The sequence below is a fragment of the Penicillium waksmanii genome (assembly GCF_028829765.1).
Source record: "Penicillium waksmanii strain IBT 27052 chromosome Unknown utg000008l:1.0-5622682.0:1.0-5626561.0, whole genome shotgun sequence".
NCBI classification, from domain to species: Eukaryota; Fungi; Ascomycota; class Eurotiomycetes; order Eurotiales; family Aspergillaceae; genus Penicillium; species Penicillium waksmanii.
In genome coordinates, this window is record NW_026643254.1 from 5047166 (window position 1) to 5070414 (window position 23249).

Here is a 23249-nt window from a genome sequence, read left to right on the forward strand (position 1 = left end):
CTGGGCATGTTGAGTCGCTTCACGTCCCAACCGCAATCGCATCACCAAGTCGCTCTGCAGCGATTGCTTCGCTACATCAAAGCCACGCAATCGCATCGCATTACCTACCGCAGTGGGCAGCTAATCGGGTACACGGACGCCGACTTCGGGGGCTCCGTCGTCACTGACGGTGCATACTCCACGTCTGGCTATGTGTTCCAACTTGCAGGCGCACCGGTTTCCTGGTCGTCCAAGAGACAGGGGGAAGTGGCCACGTCTACGACACATGCCGAATACATAGGACAGTACAATGCTATTCTGCATCTGCAGTGGCTCCGCACCTTTCTGGCTGAAACGCAACTGTATCGGTCTCCGGTGACTAACATCATGGCTGACAACCAGTCCGCCATTGCTCTCTCTCGAAACCCCGAGTTCCATAAGAGAACGAAGCACTTCAATGTGAAATTTCACTATCAGCGAGCCGTGCTGGATACAGGCGAGATTGAGCTTCAATATATTCCAACTGGGGAACAGGCTGCGGATGGTCTCACCAAGCCATTGGGACCTACGGCCTTTGCCAAGTTTTGTAGTCTCCTGGGAGTCGATGCTCCAGAGATTTCGAGACAAAACGCGTGACAGCGCTGGCGCTCTTTCCACTTTATTTTCCCACGAAGGTTTTTGAGTGGTTTTACCGAGGCCTGACTGCTCTGCGCAATTCCAGAATCGCCCTGCCAGCAAAGCGATCCTGAAGGGGAATGTTGTGATATGAGGCTGGTGCAGATCAGGAACCAAGCCGAACCATCGGAATTAATCCCGAAGTATGTATACGAAGAACTAAGTTGATTGGAAATCAACTTGATCTTCTTGTTGTATATATAGCCTCATGTTCCCTCTGAACGTACATATAACTTAACACAATTTATACCTCTGAACTACAACAATATGAGGCTGGCCTTCTGTTGCTTGCTGGTTCCTATTATATTGATGACCATTGCTAGAAGGAGTGGAAGGGGTTTCTTCACCCCAGGGTGATCCTTCATGATATTGGTCATCATCCCAAGTTTGGGAGATACCTTTCTTGGCTGAAGAGGATTGTTTATCTGGATGATACTGACCATCATCCTGATGGTGAGAGGGAGAATTTTTGTCCGAAGGGAATTGCTGACTAACTAGACCTTCGGCATCCTGCTGGTCTTGCGATGAGCCCTGCTGATCCCACGATGTTCCTTGGATGGCTTCATTCATGAATTTGCGAACTCCTGGTACCACAGAAGGCTGGCTTGACCCCCATTTTGCGATCAAATGAGTATTGTGAATACTCTGTACGATAGTCGAAGTCATCGTCAACGTACCCAACGGATAGGTGAATGAAGAATTGGTACTCAACTGTATGGGAAAGAAGCATCAACAACTAACTCTCAAAATACGTCCTAGTTTCATGTAGACGGCGTATGTTCAATTGTCACGTATATAGTAGCACATTTATAACTCGCTCTTCAAGGGGTTTGTATTCATTTTCGATTTGTTTTATGTTTTTTGTTTTGTTGTCTTACAAGATAACATACCTAAGGTAGAGGTCCGGGTACAATTTTCCTTATTTAGGACTTGACAATACAAGTATTGAAAGCTACGAGGAATCTGAGGTAACCCGAATATGTAGTAATATCCGCACATTTATGTCCATAAAGTGGAGAGCTGCTCGCTGGCCCATGTTACATTTGAATGTAAACAAGCCTATCCGCCAAAGCTTGGGAATACTCCAACGAGATTGGATATGGCTGGTCTTGCGGAATATATTAAATAAAGAATAAAATAAATAAAAAATAAAAAAAAGCCAACGCGTTGGTATGGATTGCGTCGGCCTACATGACCTAATTACTTCGTGCTTTTACTTCTGATTTCTATGGGAAGCATCAGCTCAATGTATTCAGGAGTGATATTTAAAAGGCATAGAGAGATCAGCGGTCCTTTTTTTCTTTTTTAATAATGCTTACACATGAGAAGTAAAAGTTTAAGAGACCATTAAACTCTACATATTTTCGAAACATGTGAGCTACGTTGTGCAATCTACTCGCCGAAATGAATTTACTACCAATATCGTATGGGATGGATGGTCAAAACCGGTAGCTTAAGCTCAGGCCAATCAAGACAGGGATGTGGCAGATCCGCTTCAGGTCCGAGTTATGTAGGCTTGGTACTTATACCGCTAGCTAGGGGCTGCCGAACACGTCAAATGGGATTTTCATGAACCGAGTGGTCCGCAATTTACAGTCTGGCCAATCAAAGACCTGGCCCCTGTCAAATATATATGTTGTGATATGAGGCTGGTGTAGATCATGAACGAAGCCGCACCATCGGAATTAGTTCCGATTCGTATCCTTTACGGCTTTTAAGCCCGTCAATAATTTTGTTTTGGTTCGTCACTGGGAGAATATCATGGTGCAATATAGACTCTTTGATGTTGACAGGTGAAATAAACAGAGCGTTTTTAGAATGAATCTGATCTCTAATTAAACAAAGTGCAACTCACAGCACACGAAAGCTACACTGTTATACAGTATTGGGATTCTTCTCTTTCTCTTTCTAATACCCTACTGCCACATGGCCAAGTCCTTTCTCACATTTGCTAGATGTTGCGAGGTATTCCTCGTTCTTTCGTGGCGAGGAGACATCTCTCTAGATCCTCCTCGCCCGAGACCAGATTATGTCTGTTTGGCATCCATGCCGCTGGTTGTTATTACATACCTTATACTCTAGAGGTTGCAAGTAACTGATATCTGACGCAAAGGCGAATTTTGCTCAAGAAACAAGACTTACTGTACGAGATAAGAATTATTTGTTTCCGAGACCGCTCGTAAGGTGGGCGAGCTTTCTTCGTGGCATATCGTGGGTAATGTTAATTCAAGATCATTATGTAGTTCACAACGCACTATCACTGGGTTGGCTTTGGTCTAGCTCTTCCAGCTAATAGTGGTATTGCCAAGAAATATTGCCATTAATGTTGAACTGTCCTCCTAGCTGGATCTCCCGACCTCCCTGTCAAGCTAGGATGTTCCAGTAGGCTCTGTAAAAACCTTAACATTTCTTTTATTAGCTAACATTTCACTATGGTGCATACTGTAGGCCAAATGCTAGAGTACAATATAGTTGAAAGCCTGGGAACGATTCAATGGTACGATGAGTCAATATCTTATTTTCCCGATCAGGTATTAGTAATTGGCCAATCAGAAACCAATGAAATCTGCTGATCTTGATTGAGGAGCTCGGAGCTACATATCTCGCCCCGGCGCATACTAATATTTGATCATTGGATGTGTCACATTGACACGTCATTTACATTCCTTCACAAAATGAAACTTCCCAATGCGAACTCCGTGAATCTTTCTCTGGTCCATTAGTAAGCCCTTAGTGCAGATAGTTACTAGATTGAGTGGGTCAGAGTATTGCAAGTAATTCATATAGCATGCGAGAGACTTTGATTCAATCTTGTAAGCCTCCAAAGTTACGGTATCAGGCTCACCTAGCGACCTGTTATTAATGGCCCGAAGAAATCCATGAGGGTTAAAGTCAGGCAGTTTAGAAAATTGCCACGTCAGGATGAACTAGATTCAGTTGTTTGACGAATTTCCCACTTTCTCGAAGAAGAATTGGGAGATGCATTTTCAGCGCATTTAAAGAGGGAACTGGACTTCAAAAAATTAAGATCCGCGTCTTTAGCGATGTTTGAAATTATCAAATGACTTTGTTTCAGCTTAAATTCAGCTCTCCCATCACGTAGGCTTAAATAATAGAAAAATACCTCAAGTGCAATGTCCCATTTCCTAGGAATCGCACCAGGAATAGCAGCTCCTAGTGATATAAGACCCATTTTTGATAAATGAGTTAAGACAAAATGCAGCCTTTTCCGGCCCTGCGTGGCGCCCTTTACCAACCATCGGTACCATGCATTTCACTGAGATGGTCCAGAAACGGCAGGAAGGGAGCGATGCGAGGAATGTATTTAGCATGAATGTCCAAATAAATGTAATTATTGTCTTTGAGGCCGTATATGTCGATGCATATAATCGTAATACGACACGTGCTGATGGCGTAACATAGGCTCATAAATACGGTGACGCTTCTGTGAATACCAAGCGAACCCTAGGATATCCCAGGTGTAGTGGAATCATTATGTTGGTCATGTTTCCGTGGAAAGCTTGCCTAGTCCATCAGCTTTGAGCTTGCGCAAAGCAATATTCACCTCGACCTCCTGGGAACTTTGTTAAATATGTGCCAGGGACAGGCAAGAAGTATACATATACACGGTATGCCTTAACCGCAAGAAAGCTATTATTTTTCTGCCTCCTCGCGCCACTTTTTGTGTCCAACATTGACTATAAATTACCTAAGACTAATTGTTGATGTTTTGAACAACACTATCCATATACACAAATATGTGAGACCATGACAGAGAGCTTTTAGTCTCCCAATAACGAAGTTCTTGCTCTGTGGGACCAATTTGTTGACTGTAGCGTATTCATAAATGTATGTGGTGAACTCGAAGAAGGATTAGCAATTGAATCACCGCAATTATGAGAGCTCACGCCTACAGATATGTGAGTGCACATCAGAAGTTGCTCGTGACAACGTCTCGCTACAAATACGGCCCTGCATGTCTCCTTGATGAATCAATGATTCCATATTACAGCACAGAGCCCTCTTTTTTTTCACACGAGGTACCAAAACAGTGAGATATAGGCCCCATTCTGTTTGGAAAATATGGCACACCCCCCATCTGTCATTCGTGAGCCATCACCTCATAAGTATCAGTACATCTCAAGGCAGCTGACCCATTCGATGATGTTAGCCCCCAGGAAGATTCTGGTTCAGTTGATTGATTACAGTGCGACAAGACCTCATATACCTCATACTGCGACAAATTTATACATAATGCCCTGTTATTTGTTATTATGCAAGGAAAACTATCAATCGTTCGAAAGTTGCTTCATCAACGCGATATTGATGTCAACGGCCGGCGTCCGAAAGTCCAGGTTCCGATTCTGATAGCCTTAGAATATCAACGATATGAAATCTTGACGATCCTTCTGAAAGATCCGCGACTGGATAATGCCATTCAAGGTGGCGAAGGCCACACCGTACTTCAGCTCTCTGTGATATATGACGACCCTGTTACCGTGAAGATCCGGTTGGATAACACGCATATTAATATCAACCATCGCGATTCCACTTGGAATAGCGCACTCCTTCTAGCTTCCTAGGCTTACGACGGCCCGGACCCCAAGAGAAACGAGCACATAGATCTTCTGGTTTCAAATTCAAAGATTGTGGTAAATGAGCGAGGTCAAAGAGGTCGTTCGGTGCTGTAGCATGCAGCACACATTGGCAACAACAGACTGATCTCTCAACTGGCCCAGCTACCGGACCTGGAGCCCGGGATTGACGACGATAATGGTGTGTTTCATATGAGCCAAGCTAGGAAAAGGGGAAACATCGAGATAGCTGCGCTTTTGCAGAACTTTTGTTGCCGGCTACCGTGGGGTGCGCAAGCACGACATGGAGTAGTCTGGCAATCGCAAATTTCAAATGACGCGATACAAAGCTGGGCCGTTAAAGCCAGCATTGAAAAGATTCTAGTAATGTTTCGTTTCAAGGATGTACTTTAGGAAGTTCCGCAGAGGCCCGTCGTAGTATGAGCCAGATGCAGGAAGATAGCTGCCCTGTTAACAAAAAAGTCTCGACAGGTCGAGACGAAGCATTAAATTGATCGGGAGCGACCAATACCCTCGGTGACCATGTATGTAGCTGCGATAGCTGCCTCCATTATTCGAAAACAATGTAATTTTCTATAAATTTGATTCATCCGCCACGGGTGCGCTATGTCACACTCGCAGCTGAGCACAGACTCCGGCCGTGCAAAATCGCCCACAGACCCTCATAGCGATTGGTGGGATTCCCTCTTGGGCATAATATTGAGCCTTGTAGTTGGTCCTACCAAAACGCAGCCTACCCACTTTTGAAACATCTAGGGCATATTAACAAAATAAGAGTGGTCCAGCCCAGCTTCAAAGTCTCTTACAGCCAATCCTACCGCTGTAAGCTCTACAGAGGGAACCTTTTCTGTCCAACGGTGGCTTAGTAAGTTACAATTGGAGTAGGGCGCTCGGAAACGTTTGGCAGCCGGGAAAACATTTCTAGGATCTACACGTCAGAATGAAAATATCATTGAGCAAAATTATGATACATAATGAAGTTCATTTCGAGGCACTTGCTTCAAGAACTTGAGCTAAGACTTCAACGGTCGACTTCAGATTTTTGTCAACTCGACCCACGACTGTAAATATAAGATGGTAAACAATTTTATCAAATGCTTGGAAAAGGTAGGCGCTTTGAGGATCGAGAGCTTGGCATTCGTCTTGATCCAGTAGTCTTAGAGCGGAGTGAGCTCCACGGTGATTGCGGGCTTTTGCATCAGCCTGATCGGGGGCAGATACATTGTAATAATTTCGTGAGGGCTTTTGGGGATCAAATTTTGAGGTAGTAAAAAGATAATTGCGAGCAATCACTGTAGCGCAGAGGGAATTCAAAACACTTTCAGTGACTTCAGGGAAGATCACGCGAAAGGGTCTTAGAAGGTCTCTCCTTTTGCTTTTGCGCAAAAAGGAGATGACAGGTGATGTCAGAACGGGAATGTGGTGAGGAAAACGTTTCACGGAGAGATCAAGTTCCCGTAGAGTCCATTTGCGATCCTTTAGGGGCTGCTTGGGCCGCAAATCCACCCTGTCTCCCAGTTCGGACATGTCGAAATTAAAACGAGGCAAGTAAATACTAGCCGGTGATGGTGTTTTTGAGTCCAGATTGAGTGGTTGTGGTTCAGACTGATAGAGTGTTCTTCTCTGTATTTGCGAGGATTCCGATGGGTCACCGATAGCAGCTGATATGAAACAGCCAGGTTCTAAACCCTCGGAATGAGCATGTACTCCATTGCCAGCCGAATTCCGGCAGCTTTTCGGGGCAATCATACGTTCCAGAATACTGCAGCCAAGAAGTGGCATATCTATTGGCACATCTCGACTTAAAACAACGCCTCGCTCTTTCGGCTCAAAAGGTGTCTCACTTGGCAGCGAAGCAAGTGGCAGCATATGCGTTGTGGACAGGACAGGAGCCACCGAGGTTGAAGATGCCTGTCCGACTTGAAGCGATTTAGGTAACTTTGAAGTCAATTGCTTCTGGTAGGCTCCAGTGCATCCAGTGCCGGGACCTTGCAATGGATGTGAAAAATCCACCCCAGGTACATCAGCTGACTTGACCTCTGGGAATACCTTCGGCATGGGAAGAGGTTGCTCAACAATCTGAAATTTTCTACGGCTGGAAGCCGCAGTATCACTGTCATGATTATCGTCTCGACCGTCTGGCACACCCCTCAGCCACGTCTTGCAATGAAACAGGCTGTTCGATACCGAGTTTTTCTCCTTGAGTATATCTTTCGTCTCCGACTGTGGAATATCTGGAAAAATGTCTTCGACGGGCGGATGAGCACAATGATGGAATGTCGGTGAAGGGGATGGGACGGGTGTGATCTCAGTTTGAGTAGAAGGCAGCTTCGAGCGATAGGCGCTACCTTGCCATGTCTGGTTTGAGTCTGTCTTTTGACAACATGAATGTATATCAGCGTGGTTGACATTTTTGCACATGCCATCAGTTTTTCCCTTTTGTGGGACAGAAAAGGCTTGATTGCCCGTCTTCTTCATTTTTTCTCCATTTGTTTGAATTTGTTGTCGAGCAGGATTGTTTGCTGTTTCCCTGGGATGTTCAACTTTGCTTTGGATAGTTTGATTGTTGTCATATTTATCGGCTGAAGCATTTGGCCTCGTAGATGCGGGGTTATATGGCAGGCTCGGATGCCTATAAAATAGGCCAATGTTAGCAATGCTAGCGGTATAGGATACTGATTGGAGGGCGTTTGCGATAAAAGCTTAGTGAGAGCGTGTATACCTTGGCGGCATGGAGGTACTGGCCGACGATTCCTTGTCTGGGGAGGATGCTCCTTTTGAGTTTTGTGGTTGAAGTTTTGGGCATGGACTGGCGGGAAGCGACAGCGGAGCCAGTGAGGTCGCCCGCTGCTTGTTCATTTGGGGCTGATAGGTTGGAGACCATCGACATAGTGAGGGGATGAAATCCGGTAGGCCCGCGTCGTCAGGTCTGAACCGCCAAGATGGACTAGACCCTTCGGACCACAAATATTGCTCGACTTGAGCATGGGGGTAGACACGTTCAGACATGTCAAGTACAGCGTCGCCGAAGTCCCTGATTTATGAGAGTAGACTTGAACACGACACCGAATATGGCAGAAAAGGCAAAGCACATAGATATGGTGCCGAGTGGAAGGTAAGAAAGGACGAGACCTACGGTAGTTATAAGGATAGTGTTGGCCAAGCAGTTCTTAGGAAGATCGTGATCACTTGGGATGAACATCCCTTGATAGAAGTCATGTTCTGCCATATCGAACTGAGAAATTGGCCGGAAAGAAAAATTTTATTTACTCTTCATTGCCCTTACCGGTACGATTTATGTTTTTTGCTGAGAAAAATGAACTCACATTCCTTCTGACTTCGTACTTGCTACCTATCAGAAGGGCAGTTGGTAGCAGTCCCAAAACCAGGGGTATTTCAGCGCATCTTCAGTCGCACAGACCATCCTCCCACCGCCTCCGATTGACACGGCTCGTTTGGGCGGCATCGGAAATGAAAAAAGTGAGATCAAAATGGGAGGTACAGTTGGTCACCTGTAGTACCATAGCTCATAGTAAATCTACAGGCAAACTAGACTGTAGGCAATCAATCAGTATGATGATTTATCAAGTGCAACAGTGCATGGTGACCAGACATCACAGAAGGGTGTCCAGGGGCAGTGGGCGAAAAGTTCGCGGGAACGAAAGGCAGCCAACGGATATTTAATCCCATTCAGGCACTCAGCCAATAACGTGAGAACACCTGGGGCACCATTATGCCTGAGGGTGGGCCATGCGCGAAACAAATCCTATGCCTAGGAGAGATAGTCTGGCATACTCTTGAAACCCAGTTAAGAATTACTCTAGGGATGCATACAATACCAGCTGGGATGTATTGTAGAATTGGGTTTCTCATTTCCAACCAGGTAAGTCTAAATTGGGAGATTTGGTCGTTTCTCCAGCTCGTTGCTCGGCCCAATGTGGAAGAACTGTGCGGTTAGAGGTGAATCACATTGCTTAATTTAGATTATGGTGGGGATGTTCGTGGCCATGCAAGTCTTGACAGGTCTGTAGTACTTAATAGGTTTGGGGAGTTATGGCCCGTAGATTACTCTTTTGTGATGACGATTTCAGTGTACCTTGTCGAGCAGCAGCTAGTGACTCTGCCCAGAAAATCTGAAATCAAAATGAGCGGCCCAATCAACATACCACAAATTTTCTCCCAAAAGCTTTTCTCCTAAAGACCCTAAGACTTCGCCATATGCTGTGTCCCTAGGCCATTATCGATTTGAATGAATGCTGCGCATTATGTTGTGGCTTTCGGAATATCAGGGTATCCGTAGCTTAGCGTAACTCCTGAATAGCCAGGGATAGCGAATCTTCTACAGGAAGACAACATTATTCTAGAGATAAATATTTAGTGCGTCATGGTGTTCTTGTTGAAGGGAAAGCGAGGGGCGGAATAGGACGATCTTGACCCGTCCTGAAAGGGAAATGTTGTGCGAGTAAGAAAGGGATTAATCCCCATCGCATCAATAAAAGCCTACACCGATCAATTGAATAAATCCCGGGGAATTTGGATCCACAGGTTTACCCCATTGCCCTAGTTTCTGGATTAACGCTTTCAACTAGTTGAGCCATCTTTATTGGCTTCAGACATTGACGCGCCAAGACTGCGTGCTGCCGGGCTGAGGCCCACCCACCTACCCCTTTGGAGTCTGGATATCACATTGGTAGCGTGATGTATCAAAACCTAATTTGCCCCCATCGAGACCATAGAGAGGCTGAAGTGTGGCAGTGCCTTGGAAATTTTCTTTATCTGGAGATGCTAAGGCTTGTACGATTGACCAGAAGGCCTTCCGAGGTAGTGAGGCTTTATCTTCTTACCGGACAATGATGTAACGACCAAATAACGCTAGGAGTTTTCTGATCTAAGGGGGAAATTGGTTCAAGAAATCGGGGCCCCGGCTGTAGTCTGTGGCTAGTTTTAGATATTTTGAGAAATTAAATCGATCTACTTGGCTACGATTGGACAGCAATGTTAGTATCGTTCAGTCATGCAGTCCCGCTTAGGGGTCGAGAGCATTCAAAAATGAATAAAGACTCCTCCCACCCCATTTGTTTGATCGTGAAGTTTAGTGAAATAGGTTATCATATACCCCGTCGCTTTGGTAGGCAGTGCCTAATTCTCCAATATATCTCTTTTTTTAGCCTGAAATGGATCAAGTTGAAGTGAGAGACTTCGACCGCCCGAAAGAAGCCATTGCTCACCTTGCATATTATGAGGCATGCCAACGGCAATGAAAACATCTAAGGGAAAGCTGCCAACCAGAGGAGGGACAAAAAAGTAGTGTTTCATTGCTTGAGGGCTATCAAAGCCAATGGCAGCAACTGATGGAAGCGACGGATAGAGAGATCCAGAAAATTCGAGGTATGGGCGAAATTCCAAACATCAAAGTGATATAATATATGCAGAGATCCATTTAAAGCTCACCTAACTAATGAATATAGATGAAGAAGCCAGGAGTCCGTCAGAGACCTGGAGTTGTGGATGCATTTGCCATGACCTACAATGAAGTTGGCTCGGTGCCAGCAGGTACATGTGTTCCACTAAAGATAACGGAGATGCAGTCACAAAACAGTCGGTACGTCTTTGAAAGAAATTACAGTTTCCACGGGTTGCGTCGCTATAATACCGACAGAGCGAAGGTCGTCGTTGCGTGCTATCAGTCTCACCTTCGGTGATTGGTTGCCATCCCGCCGTTATTCGTTCACACAAGTTCTCGCAACATTTTGATTTACGACTAGTGATAGCACCAGTGATGGCGTTGATGATAAATATTCCTTAAGACTATGAATTCTTTTAAAATACTCGCTCTTCTAGTCACTTGCGTGGATCTTTGCCTTTGTTTTGAAAAAGGCCCCGAGGAGTTCGAATAAAGCATATTGCCTACCATTATACGTATATCGGCTGTAGTGTTGTCTCTTATAGGTACAGTGATCGAAGTAGGCTTAGAATTCTCCTAGTCGCAGTTGGTAATTACGCCACATTCAGCTCAATTACAAATGCATGTATGAGGAGGTCCATCACGAGGATGGAATAGCAGTTTTCTTAACCGGGGCTCTCCACAATCCGATGTAGTGATATCTGAAATTGGCTATTCCGTTAGCTCTTATGGCTTGTGGCCTGGGGGATAAACGTGAAAAAGGCAAGTTGTGATATTCTCATACTAAAAGACCATGCTCCCAGACCTCTTTCTAGTCGACTAAGTTTATCTGACATTAACGAAATAAGATATCACGGGATGTGCTTCAAATGAAAAGCCCATACCTTTTCTACCGGGCGTGCCCTCCGGAATTGATTGCAGGAGAAAAGAGCCCCCTTGATGTTGTTTGGTATAACAGGCAAGGATTGCCTACCAGTACTGCGATCAGAATAATAATATCTATGGAAGTCATTTACGACAAAAATATCGCATACTAAAAACGTCACGATGCGATTGTTATGTGAAGGGTGAATTTTCGGCAATTAATCATCATTCCCTTGCTGCTAATCGGCAACTTGCTCTCACGCTCGGCGTTCTCTGCGCTTTCCATAGGCGAGCCACAGATCTATCATAATTTTATTTTTCGTACTAAAGTTTTCCCGCGCGGTAGCAATGATTTAGCCATCCCCTTCGAACCTCAAGGATGTTTGCCTCTGCATTCATCATGAGCGCACAAGCGAAGTTATCTTTGTCCTTCATCTTTACGGCTGGAGCTCACTTTCGTTGAAGCCTGTCTCTGCTACGTGTATGTGTCATTTAAGCTGATCTCAATCTTCTTGTACCTTCAGTAGAGTGAATGAACATAGCTAGCAAGCATGTCAAGCCAGGCCCCACAGGATTACACGTCTGCTCAGCATTTTGCCCTCATCTATATTGATCAATATGGGAAAATTCGCCATCAGGTGTCCCCTTCAATCGTCCACTATCGCGACACTATCCTCAGCCCTCAAGTCACCACGGAATTCCTGAAAGCGGTGGCGAAATCCACTCAAGTTGGGCTGCGAAAGCCTTCCCTAGAACTCCCTTCTACTCAGCTACTTCCTAGTCACCTCGTGACCTATGACTCTAACGATTCCTGGTTACCAGAGGACAGGAATATCGAGGGACATATTACACCCATGACGAGTGGATGCCATTACAAACCAACGCCATAGCCAGGAACTGGCAAAGCTGGCTCGGCCATCTTAAAAGATAAACTGTTTCACATGGAAAGCCCTTGCATCCAGAAGTACAGACTGAACCTTCAGGAAGCCGTGTTATCTATCAAAGATACAAACTTCCTTCCTCGATACTACGAAAAGGTTTTCCAGAATATACAGGAAACCAATTGCCGAATCCTGGCAAAAGCCTATGTGAAACTTGTTGAGCCCCAGAAGCAAGTTTACCACCCATACAATGGGTGAAGATTCGCGGGGGGGAGAACTGCAGCAATCGAGTCCCGGTGAGAGTAAGCCACCCTGGTGGCCTCCTGGAGTACACCATCGAGAGCCCGACCATTTACTCAAAGCAGGTAATAGGACCCCTTCCTGCGCATGGTATGCACTAAAATCAACATTTTACTAGAACGCATCGCTCTTCTTCTCCATATTCTTTGTGATTTGCACTGGAGCCACGGAATTACTTCACAAAAATTGAAGAATGCAGAGCAGACTGTCCGGTCGCAGATCATCCCGGTCGAGTGATTAGAACTCCTAGATGAGTTGTATCGTGTTAGAGGAGAAGAGGAAAAGTTTTTGGAGGGCTTTCTTGGTAGGGACTTGGGACCGCCTATTATTCACAATCTAACGAGGTATATCTAGACAAAGACGCATATGTTCTTGTTTCGCGGATCAATTTACCCGTTCCCGATGAAATGCCCAGCAAAAAGGGCCGACCGAATAGTCGGGTCTCTTCGAAGTACAAACAGGATACAGCAACACACAAATCATCATCTCGTAATCGAGTTGTGTACAATATGCCTATATACCTTCAGCATAGCTTCGCAGGATACACCACTGGCCAACAATCTGTGACAAGTTCTTCGCGAGCCTCTGCAACGTCGTCCGCTCCCCTTGAAAACAACTGCTCGGCGATTGAGGAGGCATGTTCTTCGACAGCCATTGTTAATCCCACAGAGTTATTATCCTCTGATTGTGCCAACAGCCCTTCTTGGCTTATGAAATTTCCAGTAAGGGAGTGTTATGTGGCATTTTAACTACAAAATGCCAGACTGGTTCATTTTGAATGGCAGTATTTTTGCAAATCGCATCTCAATTTACGAAATTGGAAGGTAAACACCGACATTTACTCTGCTTGATGCTTGCCTGTTATATATACTGTTGTCACCACACAACATCAAGGGCTTCTACCTTGAGACCGACCGAACCAGGCTAGCAGCATTTTGCTTACTGGCGCTGTGGAGCATGGATCCCGTGAGACAGTTGTAAAGCTTTCTGCCCAATACACACTTTGCTACTGCTCTCATTATAAGCCAGTATGGCCGGGAACCATATTCTCATTCCAACAAGGAAGCAATTAGCTTTTAACCTTGCCAGAGCACTGCCGTCACGAACTCTAAATCGGTTCCGATATCATCTTCTCACACCTCTGTGTCTGACGTGAAATCAGACCAGCCTTTCTCTGGCCGTTCAAGGAATGAAATCAATTGTTATCTGGTATCAAAAGGGAAGCAGTAGTGGGAATGGACAATGAAACTGACCACCGAAGTGCCTGAGATTGAGCGTCGGACGTGTTTGTGTTGCCATGGAAACTTTGGTCACCTCCAATGACCAACAAACTAGTGGCCAGACATGGCCTTTTAATGTTTCGAGCGATATAAATGGCAATATTCCGCTGCTTTTCATGTCCTATACTGGTGGATCTTGGGCTTAAATTGTGGGGATCAATCAAAGAATGCAAATAGCAACACCAGATCCGAGACTTTCTGTACGTATATATAGGGTGCACCGCTTCTTAATATCGCATGTAGTGTTGACACAGCTTGTCGTGGTTTAACTGGCGTTCATGGTGTTAAGCTGTCCCTTTTGTGCACGACTTCGGAGGGTTTGTGTTTAGTCACGCGTACTACCTTTTCCGAATCCGAACAATGTTTTGCCCTGGCCTGCATTTCTACGAACCTGCGAAAACTTAGTCAAGCAAGCTCGGCCTTCGACTTCGATTCAGCCTCTTGATTTCTATGATAACCTTGCAGGTTTGCAGTTTAAAAAGAACGACGATCTACAAGCAGACTCATTTCCAAGATTTTGGTACCATACTACAAGAAGCAAAGCTGTTGAGCAAGACTACAGATGCAGAAAAAGTGTCGATGTGAATTGGTCCGTTTGTCTGGTTCTGGGGATGCAGGATTTGAATTTTGGCAACCCGTCTAATATTCCCTGCAGTCAGAATGTAGGCGTCCTTTCATCAGCTTGTTCATTTTTATCATGCTGAGTGAATGGCAGCAGCTGTGTTACGATAAGCAGAGCCGAACGCATAAATCATAGTTTCTTTTGCTTTTTGTTAACCTGAACCATTTCATTGACCAGAGTAGGCTCAGGTCCATATTTTACATCTCTTTGGTATCTCACTCGCCCGCTTAAACCGTAGATGACGATAGACCAGTCACTAGGACTGGTGCAATTAAGATATAAAGCAGCAGTGCTGGAGAGATAGCGAGATTAACCTTTACTCGTTATCAGCTAACACAGCCCTATCATTTCACTCCAATATCAACCCATATCTTTTTTTCCATAATTTTTGTTTAAAAAGATTTATGAGCGACATAACGGACAAAGCCGCCAAAGAAGGCCATGATCTCACCCACACAGCTGGGGTAGAAGATGAAAACGTCGGTTCACTCCTCCATCACCCCTAAACCACAAAACATTCCCCTACACAAGTTCGACTGACGTATGAACTCCTGAAACAGTATCATGAACGCGAGGCCAAGGGAGATGCCAGAAGATCCGACGCTCCTGGGCCCATTTCAACAGGGAACACCGAGGGTACCCGACTTCCCATGTCCACTTAGTTCCCAAGAGATTGATGTGGGTATTGCCTTACGCAAAGACGAGCCTGATGGCAGACAATTGTTCTACGGAAACGTAATCGACCTTTTAACTCGCCCACTATACAAGGGGCTTTGTTGTGAGATGGGGGCTATGCGAATCACTCCTGCGCTGAACCATAGCTTTTATTGTGTAGGTGTGATGAATTTTCTCTGATATACGAGGTACAGTAGACACCAACACTGAATGAAGATGACCAATTCTGCGGTTGGATTGGTTGGTAGTCAGAGATGCAACGTGGCTTGGTCTTTGCCTAATCTTGATGCGTTGTTCTTTGAGTAGAGGAACGGGCTCATCATCGGTGAGTGAAATGAAATGGCATGACCTGTTGCCGCCCCACCCGTCGCAACAACGTACCGACATATGGTGGTGGATGTTGATATGCATCATCGGTGCTTCTCTGCGGCATTTTCGCGACTGTTTAAACGATACCAACAGTGAGAAAGGTTTTTCATATACTGGATCACTAGGAAAAAAAACCAATGCCTTCGAGTGCTGCATTAAAACAATTGTGAAATGTTGAACCAGCTGCAATTGAAGGGTCGTCGGTATTTGTGCCCTCACAATTCACAGCGATCATTGCGTCGACGCAAGCAGAATGACTGACTTCAATGCTATGAATACCCGATGCCTCGCCAGCAGAACAGTCGTTCTCAAGCATTCCTTTGTCACTCCAGTTCGAAGGATTTCAGACGCTTTTCGTCTTCGCCAGCAACAGTTGGGTATGGACTGATCTCGAAGCCATGCACTTATAATTAAACTGACCTTTTAATCGAACTAGCCTGTCATTGTTCGATGCTAAAGTCTTCAAACAGCAAGTGAGTGAAGCTGTCCCGTCATTTGAGATTATGCTGATATGTAATATGCTCAAGATCAGTCCCACCTCCGCTACTCTAGAAAACCATTTGAAGGACCTCCGATGTCCTCAAAAATTATCGCAGCTGCGAGCACAGTGAGTTATAAGTTGCCTTCATAAGCTGCCTACAGATGATTCATGACAGATCGAAGTCGCCCCTTACACAGCCGCTTCGACCTTGCCAGAATGCAGCGAATAGCAATAGCTATGTAACGTAAGTCTTTATCAGCGGCAATTTGGGAAGTATTCATCCTGTGCTAACGACTCCCTGTATAAGAAGGCAGAATTTCGATCACGAGTCGCTCGATCTCCTCTAAGTCACCCTGGTGCGTTGCCTCTGCCTATTCCCATGGCCGGGGCTGCATTGTGGATCTCAGTGCAGATGTTGTTTTTACTTGAGGTTTGATCTTGTCGTGCTCTCTGTCCATCAGGAAAGATCGTCGATCCATTTTTCTGGTCATAGGACATATGCTGAGCCGTACTTCCCCATTGTGCTCAGAACTAAGGATGCACGTCGGGCAGGACCAATTATGAACCCCAGTGCGTTTCTATTTCGCTGTTCCAAGACACCTGTTTGAAACGTCCATTTCGCTCTCGTTGACGGAACAAATCTAGGAAAGCCCGGTGCCCTTTGATTAGCCATAATCGAGATCATAGTTTGCTAAATTCCACCAGCTCACCTTGGGTAAAGTCACTTCATAGCTTTTTTCATCGTAACGGTGATGTTTTATTGAGATTTGGCGGAGAAAGGCTACATTATCATGGATAAAATTTCCTGAAAATTTGTTAGCGTGCAAGACCATGTGCAGCTGGGAGGGTCAATGTGACAGTCGCCCAACGGAGGATGATTCTCACCCAAGTCGCGTAACGCTAAAGCGGCGCTCACTTTATTCTCCAAACTTCCGACTAACTCTCAGTAGTCAGCTGAACGCTTTTCCCAATCTGCGATAACATGATGTAGTTGGAAGCTCTGGAATATCTAAGCCCATCTCCTACTTCTGCAGCAGGATTAAAGAGTCGTTGTCTCGGGTAGGTTCTCCCACATGTCCCACCCCTCTGTCGTCCAAGGAAGGTTTCCGTTTGTTATAGGGTGCACGCATGCATGGCAGATTTTGCTCTTGGCAGACAACCGAAACGAGCATTGAGACTCAATTATTTGCAATGCAGCTTTGTAATGAGCTGCCTTTAAAATTGCCCGTCCAGTTGAGCCAAGGATATTGTACTGATGTTGCATCAAGGGAGTCTCTGTCTCGATGTCACGACATGGTGACCCTTGTATCTCAAACAACGATTAATGAGTTGTAATGCAACGCAATTTCGAGGGGGTGAGGGGTCGACCATCAGATTAGGGGATATTGGACGTGACCCCAGTAAACTTGACCTAGCAGTTCCAGTCATCGCACAATATATTGAATGAAGTGAACAAATTGATAGCCTTTCAGCAGCACAGCTGGCTGTGACCATGGAAGACTGCATTTATAGAAGCTATTAATTCTCAATTGATCGAAACCTTGTTTTCTTGGTCGATATTGTGGAAGTCAAAAGTTTCCGAGTACCTATTAAAATGGTTGGCACTGGAATCAAGCAACACGCATGTCAAACACCTACATCATAACCTTCCAGGTGTCCACGGTTAGGTCAATATTATTGAATGACCAATCGAATTTTTCCTGGGCGACTGGCTCGTCCGTCGGGTCATGATAGGGCGCCAGATATCCGTGCTCCAACACTTCTCCGACTTGAATTCGCTTATTTGGGTCTAATACCAATATCCGCTCAAGCAGGTCCACGGCTGCAAACCGTCAGCGTGCGTATGGTAGGCAAGGACAGCGGGGGCGTCACATACCATCAGAATCGGCATTTCGGAACTTATTAGCTAGATTGTGACGCTCTCGCTTCGGTAAGGAGTTGACAAATCGCAAGGTCTGTACACGAGAGACATTAGCGTACTCCCATAAACGTCATCCGTGTTAAATACAGTGAGACACGACTCACGTTCTCACTGCAAATCCTTTCGATCAAGTCATCCGAGGGTGACCCCAGAAGGTCGGTGATAATCGAAAATTGGTTAACATGGTCCTTCCCAGGGAACAACGGTTTCCCGTCCAACATTTCAGCAAATATGCAGCCTGCACTCCAGGTATCCACCTGAACGTCGTACTGCTGCCAGGTGAGCATTACTTCGGGTGCCCGGTAATATCGTGTGGTAACATAGCCTGTCATCTGCGGTTGCAGAATACGAGCCAAGCCGAAATCGCAGATTTTCAAGTCGCAGTTTTCATTAATGAGGATGTTACTGGGTTTTAGATCTCGATGGACAACGCCGGCGGAGTGGACATATTTTAATCCTCGCTACAGGTTCTGTCAGTGGCTATAAAATGACTCTATCTGACGGAAGTCTGACGAAAATTTGGTAGAGAAAGTACTGGATGAAGGGCTCTTTGAGAGTTCGAAAAGTCAAGAGGCGGTGGAGATCGGTTTGCAGGAGTTCGGTCACAAAGTAGCTGCGATAATCAGCATGTTTTACGGGATATATAAAAGAAAACATACATATCTTCGAGGGGAGAAATGAAAACATCGCTTAGGCTGATGATCTGCGGGACATCAGTGCTTAAATGCTACAGCCCTGGGATAGAGACGAGGAAACACTCACGTTTTCATGCCGGAGTAGCTTGAGCAGCCTCAGCTCTCGGTATGTTCGCTTGGACAGGACTGAAGTGCTGAATGGTTTCATGGTTTTCTTGATCGCGACTGACTGACCGGACATTTGGTCTCGAGCGGAGCTGCAGAAGACATTCCGGTCAGCACTTAGGACCATCGCAATGCGCGATTTCATAATGTCAAACATACCAGATCAGCCCAAAGGCACCTGCACCCACCGGCTGCAGGCCCGTATAACTAAAAATGATATCAGCGAACCCTTAAGGCGACAGCAGCAAGGGCAATGCGAACCGGCTAGTGACCTCGAACGTGGTGCCGAGAATCTGGGATTGCACAAATTCCGTCATTCTGGAAGGGAAAGAATACCCAGCGTTATTTAGACAATAAACTTTTGGTAATGGGGAGGGATGCACCAAAAATCAACGCTGAAAGCGCAGAAAACGACGATGGCGTTGTCGTTGGCGATTGGAACCGCGATCAGTCATTTGGGTGACTAATCAAATGAATGTCAGAATGACACAGAGCGGTGTGGACCTTATCTTATGCGACGAATGGTAGAGAAGGAAAGTCTGAATTGCAAAACTAGCTGGTACCATACAAATTTAAGGAACATCAGATCGGTACAACGTGTCAGGATGAGGGATTGATGTACTGGCTAGTACTGAAAATGTCCAATAGAATCAGATAATTGATTGAAGGTTGATGAGAGCAGTTGAACGCCCTCGAGAGTCTGCATCATGCCGAAGCGATATGTTACGACACCATAACTCCGAATCTACCCCGAATACCACACGAATACTAGGGGAATTACGAGGGGAATTGGGCGGATGATGAACATCCTATCCCAAAAGGGTATTAGTGGTATTTAACCACTCCTTCAGTTCGACACAACGTTGCAAAATTCCCAAAACACTTGGCAAACATTAGTTAAACATTACGCGTTACACCACCGACAACCGTCTGATATATGACCAATCAGGGTCGTCAAAAATCCACCGCCTGAATTTGAAGAACCGCCAACAATGCGACATCACTCTTCTTCCCCTTCTTTCATGTAAGCAAAGCCCCCCAGGAAGTGAAAATATTACTATGGCCTGCTCTAGTGATGAGAACAGCGACAAAATTTCGCAAAGTGATCGACACCAAGTGCACAATTTCATCAGTCGACGTCAGGATAAAGAGCTCGGCACTCTGAGTCTTGTTGATGTTGTGATATGAGGCTGGTGCAGATCAGGAACCAAGCCGGGCCATCGGAATTAATCCCGATGTATCTATACGAAGAACCAAGTTGATTGGAAATCAACTTGTTCTTCTCTTGTTGTATATATATAACCTAATGTTTCCCTGTAAATGACAATACAATTCATACCTCTGAACTACAACAAGAATGATTTGTCAGTCTTGACCGGCAGAATAGGAGTAATCGAGGAGGTGCTAAAACTTTTGCTGCGTCACTGTAATTGTAGAGGCAATCTGGCCGTACGGACCGTGAAACGCGCTAACATACTGTCGATAAGTTCTTACGAACCAGTTCTTGCGGTTGTGACCTGTGGGGTACCTTGTCCGAACCCCATGCCACTGGTCCGGGAACGAGTTTTCGGCCGAAACGGCAATTTATCGGGGCCGAAAATCGGCTGCGGCTGTTCAACCAATAGCTAGTGCCTACGTGGCCCCCACCGCCATACTCATGTTATTGACGATCTGAGAGAGCCGATCATATACTCTAATCGGCTGCTGTGATTACATCGAAATAAACACATCTTAGCCGAGCCTTTTCCTTTCGTTCGAAGGTACGGAGCACAGACAATGTGGGTGGTTATACTTTTTTCTACGCTTACATATGATCGGCCAGGGCCCCTAACTCGCTGTCCAGTATTTGAAAATTTATGACAGATGCACACTCTGGTGAACTTCCCTTTAAAAGGTTTTCACAGGTCGTCATTAATGCTTTGCCGTCGAATTCTTGTTGCAAGTTGGCCAATTACCTTTCGATTATTTACAACACGACGTCTCTGTTGGAGAGTATACCATAGCACGACTGCTCACCCTTTGGGCTCTTCTACCATGAGCCAAACGCGACTCAGAGGGGTGACGACAGAGCCTCTTGAGGCAAACTACATACCAAGCCTTCATCAGGCAACTCAGCAGGTGCTCTGGATTGGATGCTCTGATAGCAATCACAACGAATCCAATATCTTTAATCTTCTTGGTGACGAGCTACTCGTGCTTAGAAATATTGGCAATATTATCATTGATGACGACCTGTCCTCCGAGACTGCGATAAAACATGCCGTCGTTGACCTCCAGGTAGCTATTGATCTCGAACAGCTTCACAATTCGTTCATATTAACGTTGTATAGGTGAGACACATCGTAGTTTGCGGCCATTATGGGTGTGGCATCGTGAAAGCAGCCTCGAGAGATGGGTTAAAAGGTCCATGGCTGTGGTAAGTGGGCCGTTCTCTGTCCAAGGTATCCGCGGGGTCACTGGTTAACGGTCACTATAGCAAGCTCAATTCCCTCTATGCAGCGCACGAAGAAGATATCAATCAAGCCCCAGTGACGGAACGTGATCGCTCTTTTGTCGAGTTCAACGTTCTTGATCAATTGCGTTCGTTAGGCAAATTTACCGAAGTGACTGACGCGATTACGAAGGGGCACTTGCAAATCCACGGGCTGGTATATGATACAAAGGCTGAGAAGGCCTATCGGGTGTTGGAAAGGTCGCAAAGCTCTCAGCATATGACTTAGAAAGACTCAAAGACAATCCAAAAGATCCCTTTGGTTGAGAACTGATATTAATGATTTGTATATGCCTTGATGCTTAAGATTTTGCGGAGCTTGATGTGACTGGCACTTCAGAACTGTGGTTTTGATTACTTGCGATTGAGATCCGACGACAGACTATAGATCTTTTTCACATCCTCTAACACCCCCTCAAAATCGATCTTGAGGTCTTTGAGTAGGCCGTCGCGTAGATCAAAAACCCATCCATGAACAATAGGATACTGAAGATCTCGGTAGCTTTGCTGGACAGCAGCGGTCTTGATGATATTCCTGCAGGATTCCACCACATTGAGTTCGATCAATCGATTATATCTTGAGCTTTCATCGGTTATTCCGTCGAGTTCCTTCTCATGCAAGCGATACACGTCGCGAATGTTTCGGAGCCATGGGTTAAGTAATCCCAAGTCAGCCGGTGTTAACGCCGCTTTGACCCCTCCACAATTGTAATGGCCGCACACAATGATGTGCTTGACCTTCAAGTGTCGCACAGCATAGTTGATCACGGACATGACGTTAAGGTCGACATTGGGTACTAGATTGGCGATATTGCGGTGAACGAAAACCTCGCCAGCCTCTAGACCCATTATTTCGTTGGCAGGGACACGGCTATCGCTACAGCCTATATATCTGATTACCGTCAGACGAATTCAATGGTGAACATTTTGACGGTCAGAATGAAGCCATAGCTATATTGCTCACAGATAGTCAGGTGATTGCCCAGCAGCAAGCTTGTCAAAAAAGGCGGGGTCTGCGCACTTCTTCGACAAGACCCATTTCTTGTTATTTTTGAAGATGTGTTCGAGCGACTGCTGGCGATATCGATTCATATTGTTTTGGAGGCCAACCCGTTACGTTGGCAAAGTGAGTGAGTATTTATCCAGAGTTTGTTAGGACAGCAATAGGGGATATGAGGGGCCATGCCTACGTAAGCACGCCACATCCACTTCACCATCCGCAATTTCCGGACGGAAGTCCTATCGCTGTTCCCCACACTGAGAACTCCAATGGTCCCTCAATCGTCCCCAATCATCCCCCACCCCGGCACCGTTGTTGTGATAAAAGGCTGGTGCAGATCAGGAACCTAATAGCAATCTTGGAATTAATCCCGAGGTGTCTATATGAAGTATCAAATTGATTTCCAATCAATTCCAATCAATTTGATCTTCTCAATATATATATATATATAAACGTACGTATTCCCTCTGAAATGAGAACAATCAATCTTCCTTTGAAACACAACACAGCCCACCCAAGCCCATGCTCCCGATCTACCTGATTGGTCGCGCCCAAATTTATATTATGGACACACGGATAAACTTGCAATTTCTTATGATTTGGCACTTCATTTCAGTAAGGTAGGACATATCTTTGTATTATAGGCCCGGAAGCCATTCATTCCATCTTATGGATGAAAATAGCGGCATTCAGTTTCTCCTACCTTTGCTGACGCAAGTAGGTTGCAACTCAATCAGTTGCGCCTTGTTGACGATTAACCACTGAGGGGCCAGTTTCACTGCCATGAAGCCATCGTTGGACGGCCTCTCTCAAGACCTCTTCTTTATGAAAATCGAGTATTTTGGAATTCCTATTTCATCATCAGCATTTCAATTCAACATCAATTTGGACTGCCAGGCATACAACTCCGCT

The 23249-nt window shown here is 45.5% G+C and overlaps 6 protein-coding genes across 6 annotated transcripts; 2 read left to right on the forward strand and 4 right to left on the reverse strand.

Moving 5' to 3' along the window:
* Positions 1-6230: 6230 nt before the first annotated feature.
* N7481_010228 (uncharacterized protein) lies at positions 6231-7727 on the reverse strand (the record flags this gene model as incomplete). Its single annotated transcript, XM_057269447.1, has 1 exon — positions 6231-7727. One exon carries the CDS (start codon positions 7725-7727, stop codon positions 6231-6233), a length of 1497 nt encoding a protein of 498 aa, XP_057120124.1.
* A 133-nt stretch (positions 7728-7860) lies between these two features.
* N7481_010229 (uncharacterized protein) lies at positions 7861-8139 on the reverse strand (the record flags this gene model as incomplete). Its single annotated transcript, XM_057269448.1, has 2 exons — positions 7861-7881; positions 7972-8139. 2 exons carry the CDS (start codon positions 8137-8139, stop codon positions 7861-7863), a joined length of 189 nt encoding a protein of 62 aa, XP_057120125.1.
* A 3929-nt stretch (positions 8140-12068) lies between these two features.
* On the forward strand, positions 12069-12407 carry N7481_010230 (uncharacterized protein; the record flags this gene model as incomplete). Its single annotated transcript, XM_057269449.1, has 1 exon — positions 12069-12407. One exon carries the CDS (start codon positions 12069-12071, stop codon positions 12405-12407), a length of 339 nt encoding a protein of 112 aa, XP_057120126.1.
* Positions 12408-17650: 5243 nt separating this feature from the next.
* On the reverse strand, positions 17651-19163 carry N7481_010231 (Mitogen-activated protein kinase hog1; the record flags this gene model as incomplete). Its single annotated transcript, XM_057269450.1, has 9 exons — positions 17651-17711; positions 17764-17947; positions 18002-18080; positions 18151-18507; positions 18560-18659; positions 18706-18749; positions 18809-18938; positions 19006-19053; positions 19108-19163. The coding sequence occupies 9 exons, from the start codon at positions 19161-19163 to the stop codon at positions 17651-17653; spliced, it is 1059 nt and encodes a 352-aa protein (XP_057120127.1).
* A 1717-nt stretch (positions 19164-20880) lies between these two features.
* N7481_010232 (uncharacterized protein) lies at positions 20881-21566 on the forward strand (the record flags this gene model as incomplete). Its single annotated transcript, XM_057269451.1, has 3 exons — positions 20881-21123; positions 21177-21262; positions 21323-21566. The coding sequence occupies 3 exons, from the start codon at positions 20881-20883 to the stop codon at positions 21564-21566; spliced, it is 573 nt and encodes a 190-aa protein (XP_057120128.1).
* Positions 21567-21691: 125 nt separating this feature from the next.
* On the reverse strand, positions 21692-22429 carry N7481_010233 (carbonic anhydrase; the record flags this gene model as incomplete). The annotated part of the gene is made up of 2 exons (XM_057269452.1): positions 21692-22229; positions 22302-22429. The coding sequence occupies 2 exons, from the start codon at positions 22427-22429 to the stop codon at positions 21692-21694; spliced, it is 666 nt and encodes a 221-aa protein (XP_057120129.1).
* Positions 22430-23249: the final 820 nt, after the last annotated feature.